The 21870-nt window shown below is 35.0% G+C and overlaps 1 protein-coding gene and 1 non-coding gene across 2 annotated transcripts in view; both read left to right on the forward strand.

The window, feature by feature from the left end:
* LOC142336745 (uncharacterized) overlaps nt 1-21870 on the forward strand; it is a 101307-nt gene that overhangs the window by 43999 nt on the left and 35438 nt on the right. Inside the window, exons 18-19 of the mRNA XM_075385654.1 lie at nt 3268-3469; nt 8051-8268. Coding sequence (XP_075241769.1) covers nt 3268-3469; nt 8051-8268 — 420 coding nt within the window. The remainder of the gene's footprint in view (nt 1-3267; nt 3470-8050; nt 8269-21870) is intronic.
* On the forward strand, nt 8344-8415 carry Trnap-ugg (transfer RNA proline (anticodon UGG)). The gene has a single exon. It is a non-coding gene; the product is annotated as a tRNA-Pro (tRNA).

The following is a 21870-nucleotide window of genomic DNA, read 5'->3' on the forward strand; positions in this document are numbered from 1 at the left end:
ATTATATTAATCCTTTTAGTTGTTTTGCAAGGTCTCTTCAATTTGAATCAAACTTGACAGATGATCCTTGACTCGATATCTGAATAATAATTTCAGAAGATATTGTCCCCAGTTCTATCAAATTCTTTCATTAAATCTATTGAGATCATGCAATTTTATCCGCCTAATTTTTAATTTTGGAGTCGAGCTAGTTAGAAGGCCGCATTGATACTGCCGTTTGGGATGTAAGCAAATCAATGCTTCTTTATAAAGTAGTCAATGAGCTTTTTGAGTCTAGACTCTAGAACGTGTGATTAAATTTTAAGATTGATATTAAGCAACCTCATTGGTCTGAGGTTGTCAACAGTACACACTGAGTTTAGTTTAGGCAACATCTTAATAAAAAATGCAAAACCCTTTCGGCTCTCTCTCTCATTTGCAGCTGTTGAATTGAAGAGCTTAGCCAGTTCTGAAGAGCAAAAACAATCAATATTTCTCTTAAATAAGTCAGATGTAAATTAGTCAGATCCCGGGGCGCTATGGCTATTAAGTGTTTGTATGACTTGTCTAAGAACTTGAGTCAAATCTTCTGACTTGAATGACTTCGATGGTTGATTATTCTTTTGAGAAAAAGTCTTTGATGATTCTGGTTTGCATAATTTTTATCAAGCTTCTGAGCTTCTTCCCCATATAGGTTACTATTGGATTCTGTAAGTTAGTCTATTATTTCGTCAATATTCTCTGTTACTTCACCGTTATTGTTTAGTTAAATGATCGGTTTAAAGATTTTTAGGAGCTTTTGAGTCTCCAAAATTGAGATCGCAGTTTTTTGATTGATTAAAATTTTGAAAGCGTTCAGTTTGGGCTGTTCAGTTGTTATCACTTCCAATTTTCTGTTTCAACAAATCCCTCCTCCTTTTTATCTCCTATGTCGAGATAATTTAGACAATCTCTGAGCTTAGCTTTAATTGCTCATTTTTCATTAAAATTTTGAAGGTTTTTCTCAATTTTGTTTCTCGAAATTTTGGATCTTTGTTAATGTTGTATCCTAATTTCAAGCGTTTCTGTACGTACCATAGTTCATGGCTGCTAGTTAATGTGTTTAACTGCAGAACGTAATATAATGATAAGATGTTTTAATAGATAACGCTTTAAACTATGTTGATTTTGTTGCTCAAGGTGTAATCAATGCGAGACTGTTATTCTTTGTTCCGAAGTGTGTTTTTCATTCTTTTATTGTGTTGTTTGAAAACTCCTGTCAGTCTCCTGTTGTTTGAAAACTCCTATCTTTTCAGTCTCCTGCCCTTATATCAGCCCCAGCATCAATTGGATCTGTTGCATAAAAAACTCCTGTCCATATTGAGGAATTGTCTATAAATTTGTCGACCATTTGAGCAAAAGATGAAAAAATCTTTGTACTTTGGAAAGAGGTGATCAGGTATAGAGTCCCAAATTTTTTTTGTAAAATAGTTTTTTGTTAACTTGTTCTGTACTAGGATGAAGCGGTTTTTTACTATGACCTCAATGATCCAATTATAGAATACAAGTAAAGGAAAGATTCCTGATTTTATCTTCGATGGTTCAATGAAGAACTGGAGTTAAAAACAATTGATGATTTGATCTTAGTCTTTCTATTTTGGTTTCTTGAATTGCGATTAAACAATTCTTTTCTTTTTTTGTTCTTAAACTCGGAAAGAATCTCTAACAATTTCAAGTGGAACGGGGTAACGACAGTTGAATGAATCATAGGTAGATAATTTTTTACACATTAGAACGTTTTAGAAAAAGTTAAATGATTATATTGATGGATGGTCTAGCTTCTGATTCTCTATTTTTGAGCGTTTTCAGTATTCATGAGTCTATCAAGTGTTGAGCAGAACCTCAAATCTACTCGGGCTTCTTTCAGTGATATGTTGTTTTTGCCTCTTGCTGGCCCGATCGTCTTTCGACCTTCACTTGTTTCCAGAACTCCGCTTCAGTAGTGCTGTAGCTTACAGTTTCGTCTTGAGAGGTTTCCTGCTGGCATGGGTTCGAATCCCTCCTTGGCTATTCCAGCACATTTGTCTCATTGCGGTGGTTCGGTTCCCGTACTGGTGAATTGCGGCAGTTCGATTACTCTATTTGCTACTCCGGCTCCTTGCGGCAGTTCGATTCCCGTTTTGTTGGTTCATTTCATTGTTTTGCGCCCGTTTTTTGGCTCGCTTTAATCAACAGCATTCTTCTAGGTGCCCAACGTGAGGCTTGTGGAATACGTATGCAACGAAGGCGTGTGCGTATTGAATGTTATGTGTCTAGCCATTCGAACTTTTTTCGGGCAATGACAGACTGGAATGACCACTCTTGCAGCGTATTTTTTTCCTCTTTGTTATTAACGTCTAAAAGAATTGACGCTTTGGCGGTTTAATATTTACTTTCCAGCAGCTTTTTGTCGATGAAGCTTTGTTTTCTGGCAAATCAAGTATTTCAATGGGCGTTTCATTGCCTAACATTTGATGAGCGTTTCATCTTTTTGGCGATCCAGCTTCGTTTTCTGGGAGATCAAGTATTTCGATGAGCATTTCATCGTCTAACAGATATGGTACGTTGCTCATTGTGAGCATTACTCTCTTTGTGAAATCACCGTAGTCAACGCGCCAATATTCGTCGGGGGTTGAAACATTTTGTTTCAATAAGTTTAGTCCGTTTTTCTTCAGGTTGTCTATATCTTCAGCCGCTTCGATTGGCGCTATGATCGGAATCGTATGTAGTCGTTTCTCTTCGCTAGGTGTACGTTTTTGTCAAGGTTATCTTCTGTCTATGTTTTGGGTGAAACTCAGTAATAATACTGCTTTCCACCTCATTTTAAGCGATCTGAAAGGTTTGTATTGATGCTTTGTAAAGGGGGGATTTTTCATCTTCAGTAAGCTGGTGACTTTGGTATTTTGGCTTATTGATCCTGAAGCCAGACCCTCCTAAAATGAGCTGTGTTGCTTTTGATCCATACTGAATCGGTTAGTGAGAAGAACTTTAGATCTTTAGTTTTGCCCATGTACTAGTAATTTTAATGAAGAAAATTTTAATGGGCAAAAAACTTTTTTTTAGTGGAGTACTTTCTTGTGGCTTTTCCATCACATTTTGAGGTACTGGTCTGAAAGTGACAATAACAGCGTTTTACACATAATCACTACAATTAGGCTGAGACATGAAGGCAAGCCTGATAAACATTATGTTGATCACATTGTTCATATAGAGAATAACCACCATTGACAAAAATTAACAGAAATTGAGCTTAATTTGTTTTTTGGATAGATGCTGCTGCTATATTATGGTGCCCCAGTGAATGCGGTGGACAAGAATGGAAACACAGGGTTGCACATTGCATGTGTGAAGGGCAACTTCCACGTGGTGACTGCCCTGTTGTACCAGCCAGGTGCAGCTGAGCCACTCAATGTCAATGCGCAGAATGTCATGCAGGAGACGCCCCTCTTCCTCGCTGCAAAGTTTGGATACAGTAAGTGTGTGAACTGTTTTATTTTATCCCGCTCGGATTTTACCATGCGTAATTCATATTTTACGATCCTTATTAACGAATGGACCCATCTACAACAGCCTTATTACAAAAAAATTCAGAAAGTTTTTGTGTTTGATCAACTACGAAGATGTCCATTCTGCAAGGACGGAGCATTAGAAAAAATATGGTTGCCATGTCCTTTTCTGCTGCGGCAGACGATAGGTTTTCAACAGACACGACTGAGTTCGGAATTGTCTGTTCTCGATCTACTGGATGCCTCGTTTGCTAGAAAAGTCCAGAGTACTCGACGGCAACTAAAGACCAGGAGATGTTCATGTGCCATCGTGGCTTAGCAGAAAGCCAGCAGCTTTCGATGCGACTGCAGTCTCTGCTCTGTGAAAACACATTTTCCATTTGCAGAAAATAATGTTGGTGCAACCGAAAAATGATCTTCATTATGTGAATTACCGAAGTCGGGGATAAGTTTTTTTGCACTAGCAGCCGAAGCGCTGGGTGGAATCTCATTAACATTATAAGAGACTTTAAAACGAGTAATATTGTTTTTCGATTGACGGGACCCCATTTTCTAGGACCCTTCATCGCAGTCAACCGGTCGAGCCAATCAAAGTTTTCAATGTCTGTGGTTTTTATGAAGCGTACCACGGCTATGCTAGTTGCAATTGAGCAAAACCTTTAGTTTTTCTTGTAATGAGGTTAATGAGACACACCCGACCAACATGTTTGCTGTCCTTGAAAAACCGATTATGTAGGCTCCATGTTCAAAGTGTGTCTGAACATCAATATTTGCTGGTTCAGTACATAAAATCTCAACAATGCGAAGAATAAAGACTGGACTTATATTAATTCTGTCGAAATTTGAAGCAATAATTGCAAACGGGTTGGTCTTTTCTATGCAAAATGTTCACTTGGTGGTTTTGACTTGTCGAGTGACTTTTAGGCCCTTGACATTTTAATTTTGCGTGATCTCAATTTCTCCCTCATTCTCAACTGTCAGCAACTGAACTCAAGTAGCGTCAGTTCGCTGCTAAAAGTTAAATGAAAAGTGCGCCCAAAATTGTTTTATTTTCACTTATTATTAGTGGTTATAGCTATATATAATAGCCTCTAATGACGTCATTTGAAGACCATCTTAGTGAGTATAGAGACTCCCCCGACTGTAGAAGGCTGCAGTAGATTCGAGCTCTGGATAGTCGTGCGACAGCATTTATTCCGACGCTTGTCGGGTATGTTTCTATTTATTGATTTAGTTATGAACGACTACGATAATTTTTATAACCAATAGATATCATTATTGTGAATAATAATTCCAATGCATAGTCCTACTTCTTACTCCCAGTGTTTAAGATATTTTGGAAATTCAAATTCTGGCTGAGATGTTTGATATCAGCAGCGAGCTGTGGATTTTAGATACAATTTTCCGCCGGCAGCTGGTCTCCTCTTGCAGTTTATTTTGCGAATAATTTTAATTATCATTTTCGGCTGTTCCAATTGTTTTCTAGTTGCTCTCGAGCGAAGTTTCAATGAACTTCATTTGTCGTATACTTTTTTTTCAACATTTTTGCTTGACTTCTAGCTGTACTTCAAATGCTATAGTCTGAAACAGAATAGATCTTTTCAGAAAATGTGCCATCATTGTTGCTCTGCAGAAAACGAGCAGTTTTCGTTGCCACTGCAGTCTCTGATCTGTCAAAACACACTTTGCAGTTGCAGCAGACAAATTATCTTCGTTATGTGAGTTACCGAAGTTTTTTGCACTAGCAGCCGAAGCGCTTGGTGGAATCTCATTAACATTATAAAAGACGTTCAAACGAGTAATATTATTTTCCGATTGACGGGACCCCATTTTCTAGGACCCTTCATTGCAGTCAACCGGTCGAGCCAATCAATGCTTTCAATGTTTATGGTTTTTATGAAGGGTACCACGGCTATGCAAGTTGCTAGTCGCATTTGAGCAATACCTTTAGTTTTTCTTGTAATGAGGTTAATGAGACACACCCGACTAACTTGTTTGCTGGCATTGAAAAACTGATTGTAGGTTGCACATTCGAAATGTGTTTGCGCGTCATTATTTGCTGGTACAGTACATAAACTCGCAACAATGGGAAGACTAAAGTTTAGACTTAGATATTGGATTATGTGGGGAAAAGCCCTGATTTTGCGTGATTAATTGCTCTCAAAGTTTGAAGCAACATTTGTAAACGTGTTGCTTTTTGTTATGTAAATATTTCGCTTGACAGTTTCGAGTGACTTTTACGCCCTTGAAATTTTAATTTTGCGTGATCTGAATTTCTCCCTCATTCTCAACTGTCAGCAGCTGAACTCAAGGTGCGTCGGTTTGCTACTAATATTCAAATGAAAAGTGCGTCAAAAATGGTTTTATTCTTTTTTTTCTTAGTGCTTATAGCTATATATAATAACCTGTAATGACTTCTTTTGAAGAGCATCTTAGTGAATATAGTGACTCCCCCGACTGGAGAAGGGTGCAGTAGATTCGAGCTCTGGATAGTCGTGCGACAGCAATTATTCCGACGCTTGTCGGTTATGTTTCTATTTATTGATTTGGTTATGAATGACTACTATAATTTTTATAACTAATGGATATCATTATTGTGAATAGTAATTCCAATGCATAGTCCTACCTCTGACTCCCATTTTTTGGGATAAATTGGAAATTAAAATTCTGTCTTTGAGGTTTTTGAAATTCAAATTCTGTCTTCGAATTTTCTCTTTGCGCTGGGAGCTGTTGACCTCTTGCAGTTCAATTTGCCATTACTTGTAATTGTCAGCTTTGGCTGCTCCAATTGTTTTCTAGTTGCTCTCGATGGAAGTTCCAATGAACTTCATTGGTAGTATGTTTAATAGACACGCAGCGTTTGCTGGGGCTATTATCGGCTTTTTCTTGATTTTTTTTACACTTCAACGAATTTGAATTGTATCAGGGCGCTGTCTTTTTTAAGATCTGCTCGCAGATTTTCATAATTTTTGAAGTCAAATTGGAGTTGTGTTTTTGGTCACGCCGAAACAGGATGTGGAGCGAAAAAGCGAGTGGTTTCCGGGCATGACAATTTTTGCTCTAATTTCTTAGTTCAGTGAGAAAACGCTGTATGAACAAATATTTGCTTTCTCGCTTATAGTTTTTTTGTTCACATGCGGCCATTTCATTTTGAGTTTTACTGTTTTCTGGATCGTTTTTTTAAAGTGTTTTTCCCAATCTAACCGTCTGTTCGAGGTCGAGTGTTTTGTTTAGTCAATGAAAGTTCTTTGAATTGTACGTCAGGACTTGTTTTTTTATTTCGTCGTCCAGATCTTTGTTGCGACCATATGACGTCACAATCACTTCAAATCAGCTTTTTGTTCATTCGTGTACCCGCTTTTTTGATCACGTGTGCCATTTTCAAAGCCTTTTTTTAGTTTAAATTCTTTTTTTGTTAATTTTTGAGGATATTATTGGCCTTCTCTTGTTTTTTAAAATTCAAAGAATTTGAATTGTTTTAGGGCGGTGTCTTTTTTTAAAGATCTGTTCACACCTTTTCATGATTTTTGAAGTCAAATTGGAGTAGTGATTTTGGTCGCGCCGAAACAGGAAGTGGAGCGAAAAAGCGAGTGGTTTTGCGGCGTGAAATTTTTTTGCTCTAACTTTAAATTAGAGTGAGAAAAGGGTGTTTGAACAAAACTTCGCTGGTTCGCTACTAGTTTTTTGTTCTCATGCGACATTTTCACGTTAATTTTTTCGTTTTTGGATCGGATTTTTTTTCTAAATGGTTTTTCCAATCCATTCATAGTTAATTCTGTGCCTAGCTTTTTGTCTGAACCAATTTTTTCTTTTTCGCTAATGGTTTTTGTTTACATGCGGCATTTTTACATTGATTCTCAGTTTCTAAAAATTTTTTTGATCTGAGTTTTTTTTGGAAATGGTTTTTCCAATTCACTCATGGTCCATTCTAGGTCTAGCTCTTGTTCATTCAAAAAATTCTTTGAATTGTACGTCAGGACTTGTCCTGCTATGTTTTTTATTTCGTCGTCAAGATTTTTTGTTACGACCATATCGTTCATTCGTTCGTGCAACTCAACTGAATTGCGTGCGTGAGGTCATTTTTCACTATTAATTGAGCGAGTATTTTTGTTCATTCGCTTGATTAAGTTTTTGGTCACATGTGACTTACCTCACTCTCAAAAATGACTTCCTCGCTCTGAAATTGACTTTTTAAAATTTAATTCAAAGAGATAAGGTCAAGCGAATGTGTGTCACTCTAATTGAAGGTTATTGAAGAGCAGCTAATAGAAACAGCAGTAAGTTATACATATTCATAATCAAAATATAACATTTCAGCATTTTTTGAAAAATTTCTCTTTTTTCGTCTTTCTTTTACTATCCTTTTGAGATAGCAGATCTACGAAGCTATTCCGGCTATTTTCTAGCAATCTGCCCGCTATGTTTTTATTCAACATTTTTGCTTGACTTTTAGCTGTACTTCAAATGGTATGGTCTGCAACAGAATAGATCTTTTCAGAAAATACATTACCTTAGATTTTACCGCGGTGACGTTTGCTCAATTTCAGTTGACATTGTCCGTGAACTGCTGGATTTTGGAGCTGACGTGTCACTGGAGAACTCCATGGGAGAAGGTCCAATCCAGATTTGTATGGACAGCGACATAAGAGAGCTGTTACTCGGTGGATCCCAGACTGCACTCAATAAGTTGTCAGAGGAACGCTTCCAACTTGTCAACGAACAGTTGCTCAATGACTACGATGACAGTTTGACTAACGACTACTCGGTAAGAGACAAACATTTATTTTGCAGAGACCAATTGCCGACCGGTTTGTGTTCCACATTGGAAAGCGAACGTCAAGGGACAGTGGTCTAGTGGTGTGATTCTCGCTTTGGGTGCGAGAGGCCCCGGGTTCAATCCCCGGCTGTCCCCAAAATCTTTCGTTTTTATTTTTTTTTTGATCAAATAATGGCTGATCAATCATCAGCAATATGTAGACCAATTTCATGAGTGGCCGCTAGATTTTGAAATTCAGGGTTCAATCAAAAAATAAAGAACGATTGCCACACCCCCTGTTTTATAGCAGCGTTTGCTACTGGAGGTCCATCACTACGTTCCCTTTGTTTAATAGCCGCCCTCATCTTCTCAGCCGGCTATTATAGCGCTCCTATTTTTTTTTTTTACTTCGTCGAATAAAAAAATGTTTCGCTTTACCTCATTTTGCCGCCTTTTCAACATTTTGCGTGAAATCTTTTTGACTTCTCTAGGCTAGTTTCTCTCTTCTCTCATTCTGCTAAAAGTGATTTTGAACATCAGTTGCTCAGCAAAGCAATTCAAAATGAACAGAGTTAGTACAAAAATGGATGTCAGAAATAGAAACGGGATAAACCCATAAAGCCCAATTTTAGATGCCCGCTATTTGAACGTCGTTCCTATAAGTCTTAGTTACCACCTCTAATGCTTATTGGTGTTGATAGTAGCCCCTGTAGCCTCTCTCTAGGAAACAGAAGTATGTTCAACTACGAAATGCCATCAAAATAAATCGGACTTAGAAAAATGTTTTTGTACAAAAATCTTTTTTTTTTCAATATCTTCTGTTATTTCAATCCCAATCATTCTTATTGGAATCAACGGCGGCTATTTTCCGGCAATCTGCCGGGTATGTTTAAGATTAAGACGTTTCAGAGGAGATTTGGATCTATTCTGTTTCGGCCGCACCAGCTTAGTGGGCATAAATCTTTTATGACCCCCAGGCGCGCGTTCTATTTTCTTAAATAGTAACGTGCTATATAACAACATATAATTTGTAACTGGGGGGTCATAAAAACACTGGGGGGAGGGGGGGCGAAACAGAATAGATTCGGAGATTTAGTGACAGCGTTTTCGTCACTAATTGCGCGCAGATGTAGTTTGTAGCAATTATGTTAGTCCTCTTGGCCTTGTTGATGCAATTTTATGTACTAGACCCTGAGAAAAGGGATAAACAGGTTTAGGTTAGCCAGTTTATGTTTTATGTTACTGTTTAATTGCTCTCAAACAAAGTTCGCAGCAATTATATTAGTCCTGTGGTCTTTTTTAATGCAATTTTTCGCTTGACCGATTTTTTGTCCACCCCATTTGACATTTCGTAAATGGGAGAAACAGGTAACACTCGGAGGGCTTTAAGTTCTCTTAGAGCCTTACGTCTAAACAGTCTCGGATATTATCCGTTTGTGCCCCCAGCTTAATGGGTGCATTTATTTGCACCCCCAGAGACACGTGCCAAATTTCTACATAATTATTTACAATGCAATGACACGTGCTCCGTAACTGGAGGTTCCATAACGTACTCGGTGGCACAAACAGAAAAGATGCACAGTCTCTTGAGATTGCAAGAGACCCCTTAATTACCACGCCATCCCCACACTTTACACCCCAAGTCCACCCTCTTCTATCTGGCGGTTGGGAACCCTCTCGTCTTCAGCCCTCCATGATCTCTCCCTCCTATCGCTTAACCACCTCCCCCCACCGTTCTCCTCACTCATCTTCCACTGCGCCCCCTCGCAATTCTAGCTTCTGAGCGAGGAGCCCCAGTTGGGTACTACCACAGCCAACTGCTCGCCGCTCGTTTAAGAGCAATGCGCCCGACGTTAGTTCGTAATTTTTACTGTTCTGGCGATTCGCGAAGAACTAGTTGTTCCTATAGAGTTTGAATTATCTACCGACGTCTACCAGAAGACAAAAACAAAAACAACAGGAAATTTTTGTTTTTGTTGCACTAATGTTACCGTTTCTTCAGTTTTGCCCTTAGAATAGATTGTTTACATGCGCTCATGAGCTTTTGTTTTCTTTTTCAGCCAGTCATTAAAATCGAGCTTGATATGCTTGAAACATCTTTCTTCACGGAGTGCGTTGACCATGATTCTTTCAAATTTGGTTGAAGCTTTTGCACTGCTAGGTTTAGAAGGGACGAGCTAATAAGATCTGAATCGTATGACAATCAACTATATACAACTACGAGAGTTGAAACTATAGTAGCGAAGTTGATTGTATTCTCTGAGTTATGCATCTTCACTAGCGGATAATTCGGCCGTTTATCAAGTTGCGCAGTAACCATTAATTGTGGCTGTCCAAACTTACGCTCAAGCGTTTTCAATGCATCTCTATATATTGACCCACAATAGGCGAATTCCGCAGTTGCAGCCTTTGTGTTCCCTGAAACCAATGTTTTAGGAACGTAGATTTACGTCATCAGTCAATATCTGCGAATCAATCGCACTCCTAAATTGGTTGTACCATTAATGCCATTGAAGAAGGTCGTCATTATAGTAAGAAAGTTTCCACTCGGGAGATGATCATTCTTACTGAAACTCAGCAACTCGGCAATTTCACTTACTGTTACTTGAGATGTAGAAGAGTGATTTACTGTCGGATTGTTAGCGGTAACCTCGCGTGATGATTTTCCATAATCACGGTGTGCTGAGTGCGCCATGTCGTATTTAATTCTTTCATAATTGACTGACTGGGGTGCAATTACAATTATAAGTGCAATGGGGGTGATGGTATTTACTGGCCTTGTACTCAAACTTTTTGAGTGGCTTGCGTGTAGCGAATACAGTTTAAACCTAATTTGCTGAAGTGTGATCGGGTTGAAAGAAGATTGACAACAACTGATTTTTTTTGATTTCTCAGCTTAGATCATGATTTTGATCCGAAGCTTAAAATGAGCAGTTAATGGATAGACAACGGGATGATTTAGTGCAAGTGAAGATATTTAAGTCAGGACTTGAAATATATAGAAATAGAACTGCAATTATTGTTAAATAGGCATTGAGGTCAAAAATATATTGTACCGTATCAAAACTTGCAACCTGTAAGTTTATGCGCCCCATTTTGTCTTTTTATTTATGGGCTTTTATGTTCTTAACGTTCAGGCGCCTGGCAGTACGCTTGAGTTTTTCAGATCCTCCCCAAGACCCTCTATCTATTGTAGCATCTTTAAGCTAATATGAAATATAAGCAGATAGGATGAGATCTTTTGAAATAGATCAGGACAGCTGTCATTCCTCCGACATAAAAGGGAAACAATTTTGATTCAAATCAATTTATCAACACGTTGGCCTGCTTTCTGTAATTTTACCTTTTAAAATAATTTTGTTTTGCTTCACAGATTGCTTGAAAAATATAGAAATTTTGTTTGTCTACATTCAGCGTCGTGGGTTCTGCTTACATTTTTAACCATTTGTTAGCGTATTTTTTCCAATCGTTTCGTAAAAATTTGCTGTCTTAATTGGCGAGCATCTGCAAAAAATTTTATCTACTTGTTAGGAAAAATCATTTGCGTAGAAGAAATATATAGGTCCGAAATCTTGGGTAACAGTGACGGTAACAATGAAGTTATCTTAAAAAAAGTGGTATTTTTTTAATTATTGATTTCTATCACCGAAAGAAAGTTGATCCTAAAAGTGAAACAATTGATTAAGAAAATTTGAAATTTTGAGCAGTATTATGTTAACTTTATTTTCAGTTTTCAACATGAAACTTAAGTTCATGTTGAATTGAATTGATCGCTTTTGCGAGATCTCAAAGGTAAGAATGTTGAATATAGATAACTGTTTTTAGCCTTTCTAGTGCATTTTTAAAACTAATACCTGCGGAATTGAAAAATGAAGGGCCATATTTGGTATTTGTTTTTAATAGCCGCCCTCATCTTCTCAGCCGGCTATTATAGCGCTCCTATTACAATTCGAAGAATTTGAATTGTATTGGGGCGCTGTCTTTTTTTACGACTCGAAGAGGAGTATTGGAGAAGTCCTTTTTACGACTCGAAGAGGAGTATTGGAGAAGTCCTTTTTACGACTCGAAGAGGAGTATTGGAGAAGTCCTTTTTTTAATCACTTTAGTTGGAGTGAATTTTGAAGCAGGAAATGAGACGCGTGAAAAATTTTAGAGTGGTTTGGGTGCTGAACAAAAGTGAAGAGGGGAGCGAAAAGAGAGTGGTTTTTTCTTAATTCCGCTGTTTTCGAGAGAGCGAGAAATTGAGGTGTGAAAAAAATTTCTGTAAGCGAGCGAAATTTTGTGTTCACGTGCGACTTTTTAAAACCGTTTTTTTGTTATTTTTTTTTGGTTTAGAAGTCTTATTGTGATAATGGGTGATTTTTAAGGTTGCTTTAATAGTGGTTTGTTAGTCTTTGGTCATTAATAAGAATTTGGTACAATTTTGCTGGTTTTTCAGCTATTTTGCTGAATTTCAGGCGAATTTTAGCAATTTTTTGCGTTTTGTCTTGTTATATTGCTTTGTATGGGCTTTGATTAGACGCATGTTAGTTACTGAGTCTTTAAATACCAAGTGATTTTATTTTCTTAGGTATTAAACGATTGTTTTGTTAAGAGAAATGACAATAAAGTGAAACATTTTTAATTATTTTGCTGAATTTTTTTGCTGTTTTTCGCTTTTTTCTAAACTTAGAGAAGTTTCTTAGCCTATTCGGTTTTCCTATTGTTTTGGAAGTTTTTCAGTTCTCTTTTTGCTCCATTTAACGTTTTACGACTCTTGTGAAATCAAAAAAGCTTTTTTTTATATAAGATTTCTTTCAAGTTGTTTTTAAAGGCTTTGTGTTCTTCAAGTTTTTATAGCATTTGGGGATGCCTATGGTCGAATTTAGTTGTTTTTGATGGGTGTTGATGATTTTGATTTCAGTTTTGAGTCATTTTATTAAAGATAATTGAGTAATTTTTATGAAGATTTCTGCGAATTTTTGTGATTTTTTTTTGAGTTTTTGCTGAAATCTTCTGATTCTGCTTTTTGCTACTTTTTAGTATTCTAGCTTTTGATAGGAACTTTTCTAGAGGTTTTAATAGAATGTATTTAGAGCACTTTTCGATGACAGATATTACTAACGTATCTTAATCTCTTTACTTTATCTCTTTACTTTTCTTTGATCAATTTTATTGGAGTGATTTTTGAGGCGTGAAATGAAACGCGTAAAAAAATTTGGAGTGAATTTGGCGCTGAAAAAATCTGAAGAGTCGAGCAAAAAGGGAGTGGTTTTTGTTCTTTCAGCTGTTTTTGAGAGAGCGAATTTTTTTCACGTGCGGCTTTTAAATGCAGTTTTTCCTACTTTTGATGGTTATGAAGTTTGATTATGATATTGTATTAGTTTTAGGCTCGTTTTGATAGTAATTGAAGTGTTCATGTAGTTAATTTGAGTTTACTGCTAATTTTAAGGATTTTGATCAGTTTTGCTGATTTTTAGAAATTTAATGGTTTTTTGCCTTTTTTTTGTTAATACTTTAAGTGGGAATCGAATAGAAGCTTGTTACTTAAGATATTTTCGGTTACCAATTGACTAAAGTTCTCTTGGTATCAATTATTTTTTTCTTGGGAAATTTGGTAGAAAAATTGAGAAATTTTGAACCCTTTTTCTTATTTTTTGGAGTTTTTTCTCTTTTTTTAAATCTGAGAAGTTTCCTAGCCTATTATGACTTGCCCATTGTTTTGCGAACTTTTCATTGCTCTAATTACAAGGGAACTTTATTCGGCTCAATGTTTCCTTGTTCTATGAAAAAAGTCATTAAGTTTTTCTAGTTTTTTTCAATTTGTTTTTTTGTTTTTAATGCCGTTTCTATTTTTCCTCAAATTTTTTATGGCTTTTGTGCAATGGAACTTTAATCGGTTTTATGCTTCCTTGTACTATTGAAAAAGCTCACTAAGTTTTTATAGTTTTTTTGTTCAATTTGTGTTCGAATGCCGTTTCTATTCTTCCTTATTTTTTATGGTGTTTGTTGAGATTCAGGGTTCACAATAGTTGTTCTGTATATTAAGTCATAAGTATGGGCAATTTTATCCTTCGAGTCGTTTCCGGAATTCTTCCGGCTATGTTTTTTTTAATCAATTTTATTGGAGTGATTTTTGAAGCGGGAAATGAAACGCGTGAAAAAATTTGGAGTGATTTTGGCGCTGAACAAAAGTGAAGAGCGGAGGGAAAAGAGAGTGGTTTTTGTTCATTCCGCTGTTTTTGAGAGAGCGAGAAATTGATGTGTGAAAAAATTTTCTCTAAGCGAGCAAAATTTTTTGTTCACGTGCGGCATTTTAAAGGAATTTTTTTCATTTTTTTGGTTAAGAGGTTTGGTTATGATATTGTTTTAGTTTTAGGCTGGTTTCGGTAGTGGTTTGAAGGTTTCTGGAAATTCATATGAATTTTATGATAATTCGGAGGTTTTTAATGAATTTTGCTGATTTTCGGGCTAATTTTAGCGTTTTTTTGACGATTATTTTGTTTTACTGGCTGAAATGGGTATTGAAGAAACCCCCTCTACTTGAGCTATTTTAACATAACAATTGGTTACAGTTTTGTGGGTAAGAATAATTTTTTGTTGAGAAATATGACCTAAAAATGGCGAAAATTGGAGCTATTTTTCTTAATTTTTTTGCAGTTTTTCGTTTTTTTTCTGTTTTTAGCTAAGTTTCTTTGCCTATTATGACTTGCCTATTGTTTTTCGAGCACCTGGATACCCTATTGGCTGAAAGGAATTTTTCTTAGGATTTATATGTTTTTGAAATATTAAAAAATTTGGTAACTTTTTCCAGTTTTTCAGTGAAAGTTATTTTTAAGAGCTATTTTCATAATTTTAGCCTAAAGTTTTTTTTTCAAAATTCACATAAGTGGTTTTTGTAAGTACTAGTTGTTTTGATGAAGTTCGTTTGGCAGAGATAGTTTTTTCGAGATCTCAATTGATAACAAAATTTGATCAGATTTTTTATCATATTTTAACAGATTTGATTTTATTGTTTATACTTTTTTGTTCCATGACTTTGTTTCAAGATAATCATAAATTAGTGAAGGCATGTTTTGTTTGATGAGTAGTTGGATGGCGTTTAATGGCGTTTAAATGGATTTTCACTTCGAGTCGTTTCCGGAATTCTCCGGCTATGTTTTTTTTTAATCGATTTTATTGGAGTGATTTCTGAAGCGGGAAATGAAACGCGTGAAAAAATTTGAAGTGTTTTTGGTGCTGAACAAAAGATGAGAGCGGAGCGAAAAGAGAGTGGTTTTTGTTCATACCGCTGTTTTTGAGAGAGCGAGAATTTGATGTGGAAAAAATTTTCTCTAAGCGAGCGAAATTTTTTTGTTCACGTGCGTGCGGCATTTTAAAGCTGTTTTTTTCATTAATTGTGGTTAAGAGGTTTGGTTATGATTTTGTTTTAATTTTAGGCTGGTTTCGGTAGTGGTTTGAAGGTTTCTGGAAATTCATATGAATTTTATGATAATTCGGAGGTTTTTAATGTATTTTGCTGATTTTCGGGCTAATTTTTGCGTTTTTGACGATTATTTTGTTTTACTGGCTGAAATAGGTATTGAAGAGACCCCTTCTACTTGAGCAAATTTAAGATAACAATTGGTTACAGTTTTGTGGGTAAGAATTATTTTTTTGTTGAGAAATATGACAAAAAAATGGCGAAAATTGGAGCTATTTTTCTTAATTTTTTGCAGTTTTTCGTTTTTTTTTCTGTTTTTAGCTAAGTTTCTTTGCCTATTATGACTTGCCTATTGTTTTTCGAGCACCTGGATACCCTATTGGCTGAAAGGAATTTTTCTTAGGATTTATATGTTTTTGAAATATTAAAAAATTTAGTAACTTTTTCCAGTTTTTCAGTGAAAGTTATTTTTAAGAGCTATTTTCATAATTTTAGCCTAAAGTTTTTTATTCAAAATTCACATAAGTGGTTTTTGTAAGTACTAGTTGTTTTGATGAAGTTAGTTTGGCAGAGATAGTTTTTTCGAGATCTCAATTGATAACAAAATTTGATCAGATTTTTTATCATATTTTAACAGATTTGATTTTATTGTTTATACTTTTTTGTTCCATGACTTTGTTTCAAGATAATCATAAATTAGTGAAGGCATGTTTTGTTTGATGAGTAGTTGGATGGCGTTTAATGGCGTTTAAATGGATTTTCACTTTGAGTCGTTTCCGGAATTCTTCCGGCTATGTTTTTTTTTAATCGATTTTATTGGAGTGATTTTTGAAGCGGGAAATGAAACGCGTGAAAAAATTTGAAGTGATTTTGGTGCTGAACAAAAGTGAAGAGCAGAGCGAAAAGAGAGTGGTTTTTGTTCATACCGCTGTTTTTGAGAGAGCGAGAATTTGATGTGTGAAAAAATTTTCTCTAAGCGAGCGAAATTTTTTTTGTTCACGTGCGGCATTTTAAAGCTGTTTTTTTTTCATTAATTGTGGTTAAGAGGTTTGGTTATGATTTTGTTTTAATTTTAGGCTGGTTTCGGTAGTGGTTTGAAGGTTTCTGGAAATTCATATGAATTTTATGATAATTCGGAGGTTTTTAATATATTTTGCTGATTTTCGGGCTAATTTTTGCGTTTTTGACGATTATTTTGTTTTACTGGCTGAAATAGGTATTGAAGAGACCCCTTCTACTTGAGCAAATTTAAGATAACAATTGGTTACGGTTTTGTGGGTAAGAATCATTTTTTTGTTGAGAAATATGACAAAAAAATGGCGAAAATTGGAGCTATTTTTCTTAATTTTTTGCAGTTTTTCGTTTTTTTTTCTGTTTTTAGCTAAGTTTCTTTGCCTATTATGACTTGCCTATTGTTTTTCGAGCACCTGGATACCCTATTGGCTGAAGGGAATTTTTCTTAGGATTTATATGTTTTTGAAATATTAAAAAATTCAGTAACTTTTTCCAGTTTTTCAGTGAAAGTTGTTTTTAAGAGCTATTTTTTTCATAATTTTAGCCTAAAGTATTTTTTCAAAATTCACATAAGTGGTTTTTGTAAGTACTAGTGGTTTTGATGAAGTTAGTTTGGCAGAGATAGTTTTTTCGAGATCTCAATTGATAACAAAATTTGATCAGATTTTTTATCATATTTTAACAGATTTGATTTTATTGTTTTTACTTTTTTTGTTCCATGACTTTGTTTCAAGATAATCATAAATTAGTGAAGGCATGTTTTGTTTGACGAGTAATTGGATGGCGTTTAATGGCGTTTAAATGGACTTTCACTTCGAGTCGTTTCCGGAATTCTTCCGGCTGTGTTTTTTTTTAATCAATTTTATTGGAGTGATTTTTGAAGCGGGAAATGAAACGCGTGAAAAAATTTGGAGTGATTTTGGCGCTGAACAAAAGTGAAGAGCGGAGGGAAAAGAGAGTGGTTTTTGTTCATTCCGCTGTTTTTGAGAGAGCGAGAAATTGATGTGTGAAAAAATTTTCTCTAAGCGAGCGAAATTTTTTTGTTCACGTGCGGCATTTTAAAGGAATTTTTTTCATTTTTTTGGTTAAGAGGTTTGGTTATGATATTGTTTTAATTTTAGGCTGGTTTCGGTAGTGGTTTGAAGGTTTCTGGAAATTCATATGAATTTTATGATAATTCGGAGGTTTTTAATAAATTTTGCTGATTTTCGGGCTAATTTGCGTTTTTTTGACGATTATTTTGTTTTACTGGCTGAAATGGGTATTGAAGAAACCCCTTCTACTTGAGCAAATTTAAGATAACAATTGGTTACATTTTTGTGGGTAAGAATCATTTTTTTGTTGAGAAATATGACAAAATATTTTGCAAAAATTGGAACTATTTTGCTTAATTTTTTGCAGTTTTTCGTTTTTTTTTTTCTGTTTTTAGCTAAGTTTATTTGCGTATTATGACTTGCCTATTGTTTTGCGAGTATCTGGGTACCCTATTGGATGAAAGGATTTTTTCTTTGGATTTTTATGTTTTTGAAATATTAAAAAAATTAGTAACTTTTTCCAGTTTTTCAGTGAAAGTTGTTTTTAAGAGCTATTTTTTTCATAATTTTAGCCCAAAGTATTTTTTTCAAAATTCACATAAGTCGTTTTTGTAAGTACTAGTTGTTTTGATGAAGTTAGTTTGGCAGAGATAGTTTTTTCGAGATCTCAATTGATAACAAAATTTGATCAGATTTTTTATCATATTTTAACAGATGTGATTTTATTGTTTATACTTTTTTGTTCCATGACTTTGTTTCAAGATAATCATAAATTAGTGAAGGCATGTTTTGTTTGATGAGTAGTTGGATGGCGTTTAATGGCGTTTAAATGGATTTTCACTTTGAGTCGTTTCCGGAATTCTTCCGGCTATGTTTTTTTTTAATCGATTTTATTGGAGTGATTTTTGAAGCGGGAAATGAAACGCGTGAAAAAATTTGAAGTGATTTTGGTGCTGAACAAAAGTGAAGAGCGGAGCGAAGAGAGTGGTTTTTGTTCATACCGCTGTTTTTGAGAGAGCGAGAAATTGATGTGTGAAAAAAATTTTCTCTAAGCGAGCGAAATTTTTTTGTTCACGTGCGGCATTTTAAAGGAATTTTTTTCATTTTTTTGGTTAAGAGGTTTGGTTATGATATTGTTTTAATTTTAGGCTGGTTTCGGTAGTGGTTTGAAGGTTTCTGGAAATTCATATGAATTTTATGATAATTCGGAGGTTTTTAATGAATTTTGCTGATTTTCGGGCTAATTTGCGTTTTTTTGACGATTATTTTGTTTTACTGGCTGAAATGGGTATTGAAGAAACCCCTTCTACTTGAGCAAATTTAAGATAACAATTGGTTACAGTTTTGTGGGTAAGAATCATTTTTTTGTTGAGAAATATGACAAAATATTTTGCAAAAATTGGAACTATTTTGCTTAATTTTTTGCAGTTTTTCGTTTTTTTTTCTGTTTTTAGCTAAGTTTATTTGCGTATTATGACTTGCCTATTGTTTTGCGAGTATCTGGGTACCCTATTGGATGAAAGGATCTTTTCTTTGGATTTTTATGTTTTTGAAATATTAAAAAATTTAGTAACTTTTTCCAGTTTTTCAGTGAAAGTTGTTTTTAAGAGCTATTTTTTTCATAATTTTAGCCCAAAGTATTTTTTTCAAAATTCACATAAGTCGTTTTTGTAAGTACTAGTTGTTTTGATGAAGTTAGTTTGGCAGAGATAGTTTTTTCGAGATCTCAATTGATAACAAAATTTGATCAGATTTTTTATCATGTTTTAACAGATTTGCTTTTATTGTTTTTACTTTTTTGTTCCATGACTTTGTTTCAAGATAATCATAAATTAGTGAGGGCATGTTTTGTTTGACGAGTAGTTGGATGGCGTTTAATGGCGTTTAAATGGATTTTCACTTCGAGTCGTTTCCGGAATTCTTCCGGCTATGTTTTTTTTAATTGATTTTATTGGAGTGATTTTTGAAGCGGGAAATGAAACGCGTGAAAAAATTTGAAGTGATTTTGGTGCTGAACAAAAGCGAAGAGCGGAGCGAAGAGAGTGGTTTTTGTTCATACCGCTGTTTTTGAGAGAGCGAGAAATTGATGTGTGAAAAAAATTTTCTCTAAGCGAGCGAAATTTTTTTGTTCACGTGCGGCATTTTAAAGCTGTTTTTTTTTTCATTAATTGTGGTTAAGAGGTTTGGTTATGATATTGTTTTAATTTTAGGCTGGTTTCGGTAGTGGTTTGAAGGTTTCTGGAAATTCATATGAATTTTATGATAATTCGGAGGTTTTTAATGAATTTTGCTGATTTTCGGGCTAATTTTTGCGTTTTTTTGACGATTATTTTGTTTCACTGGCTGAAATGGGTATTGAAGAAACCCCTTCTACTTGAGCAAATTTAAGATAACAATTGGTTACATATTTGTGGGTAAGAATCATTTTTTTAATGAGAAATATGACAAAATATTGGCGAAAATTGGAACTATTTTGCTTAATTTTTTGCAGTTTTTCGTTTTTTTTTCTGTTTTTAGCTAAGTTTATTTGCCTATTATGACTTGCTTATTGTTTTGCGAGTATCTGGGTACCCTATTGGATGAATGGATTTTTTCTTTGGGTTTATATGTTTTTTGAAATATTAAAAAATTTAGTAACTTTTTCCAGTTTTTCAGTGAAATATTTAGTAACTTTTTCCAGTTTTTCAGTGAAATTTTTTTTAAGAGCTTCTTCATAATTTAGCCTGAGGTATTTTTTCAAAATTCACAAAAGTGGTTTTTGTAAGTACTAGTTGTTTTGATGAAGTTAGTTTGGCAGAGATAGTTTTATCGGGATCTCAACATATTTTAACAGATTTGATTTTATTGTTTTTACATTTTTGTTTCATGACTTTGTTTCAAGATAATCATAAATTAGGCACGTTTTGTTTGATGAGTAGTTGGATGGCGTTTAGATGGATTTTCACTTCGAGTTGTTTCCGGAATTCTTCCGGCTATGTTTTTTTTTAAGATCTGTTCACACATTTTCATGATGTTTGAAGTCAAATTGGAGTAGTGATTTTGGTCACGCCGAAACAGGAAGTGGAGCGAAAATGCGAGTGGTTTTGCGGCGTGAAATTTTTTCGCTCTAAATTTAAAGTAGAGTGAGAAAACGGTGTTTGAGCAAAAATTCGCTTTCTCGCTAGTGTTTTTTATTTCACTTTGATTTTTACAGTTTTCTCGATTTTTGGATCGGATTTTTTTTAAATGATTTTCCCCAATCCATTCCTAGTCCGTTCTTGATCTAGTTTTCTGTTTAGTCAATGAAAATTCTTTGAACTGTACGTCAGGACTTGTCCTGCTATGTTTTTTTTTACTTCGTCGATTTTTTTTTCGCTTTACCATTTTGCCGCTTTTTCAGCATTTTGCGTCAAATCTTTTTGACTTCTCTGAGCTAGTTTCTCTCCCCTCTCATGCTAAAAGTGAATTTGAACATCAGTTGCTCAGCAAAGCAATTCAAAATGAGCAGAGTCTGAATAAGAAATTGAAGTCAGGAATAGAAACGGGATAAACCCATAAAGCCCAATTTTAGATGCCCGCTATTTTAACGTCGTTCCTATAAGTCTTAGTTACCATCTCTTATGCTTATTGGTATTGATAGTAGCCCCTGTAGCCTCTCTCTAAGAAACAGAAGTATGTTCAACGACGAAATGCCATCAAAATAAATCGGACGTAAAAATGTTTTTGTACAAAAATCTTTTTTTTTTCGTTATCTTCTATTCTTTCAATACCAATCATGCTTATTGGAATCAACGGCGGCTATTTTCCGGCAATCCGCCGGGTATGTTTCTACACTTCGTCGTCACAAATTTTTGAGACCTCTTTTCAGGCTCAATTGAAATCTGTTTTTTTTTAAAATTTACTATGTTTCGATTTGACTATGACTAGATTATTGTGCGTTCCATCACTTTTTTAATTCCTTTTTGCACAACGCAACTCGTATTTTTGCGAGAAATAGATCAATTATAGTACATCCTCATAAATAAAGGCTCGAGCTGTAAGAGCCAACAAGGAACTCTCGTCTTTTTGGTGGTCACAGAAAACTGAGAAGTATTTAAATAAGAATTGGTATTTCTTAGTGAAATATTCTCTACCAGGAAAGATCTTGTTATCGGATAGAAAATATGGTCAACTAGCTCCTCT

Source organism: Convolutriloba macropyga, chromosome 3 (assembly GCF_964194025.1).
Source record: "Convolutriloba macropyga chromosome 3, txConMacr16.3, whole genome shotgun sequence".
NCBI lineage: Eukaryota > Metazoa > Xenacoelomorpha > Acoela > Convolutidae > Convolutriloba > Convolutriloba macropyga.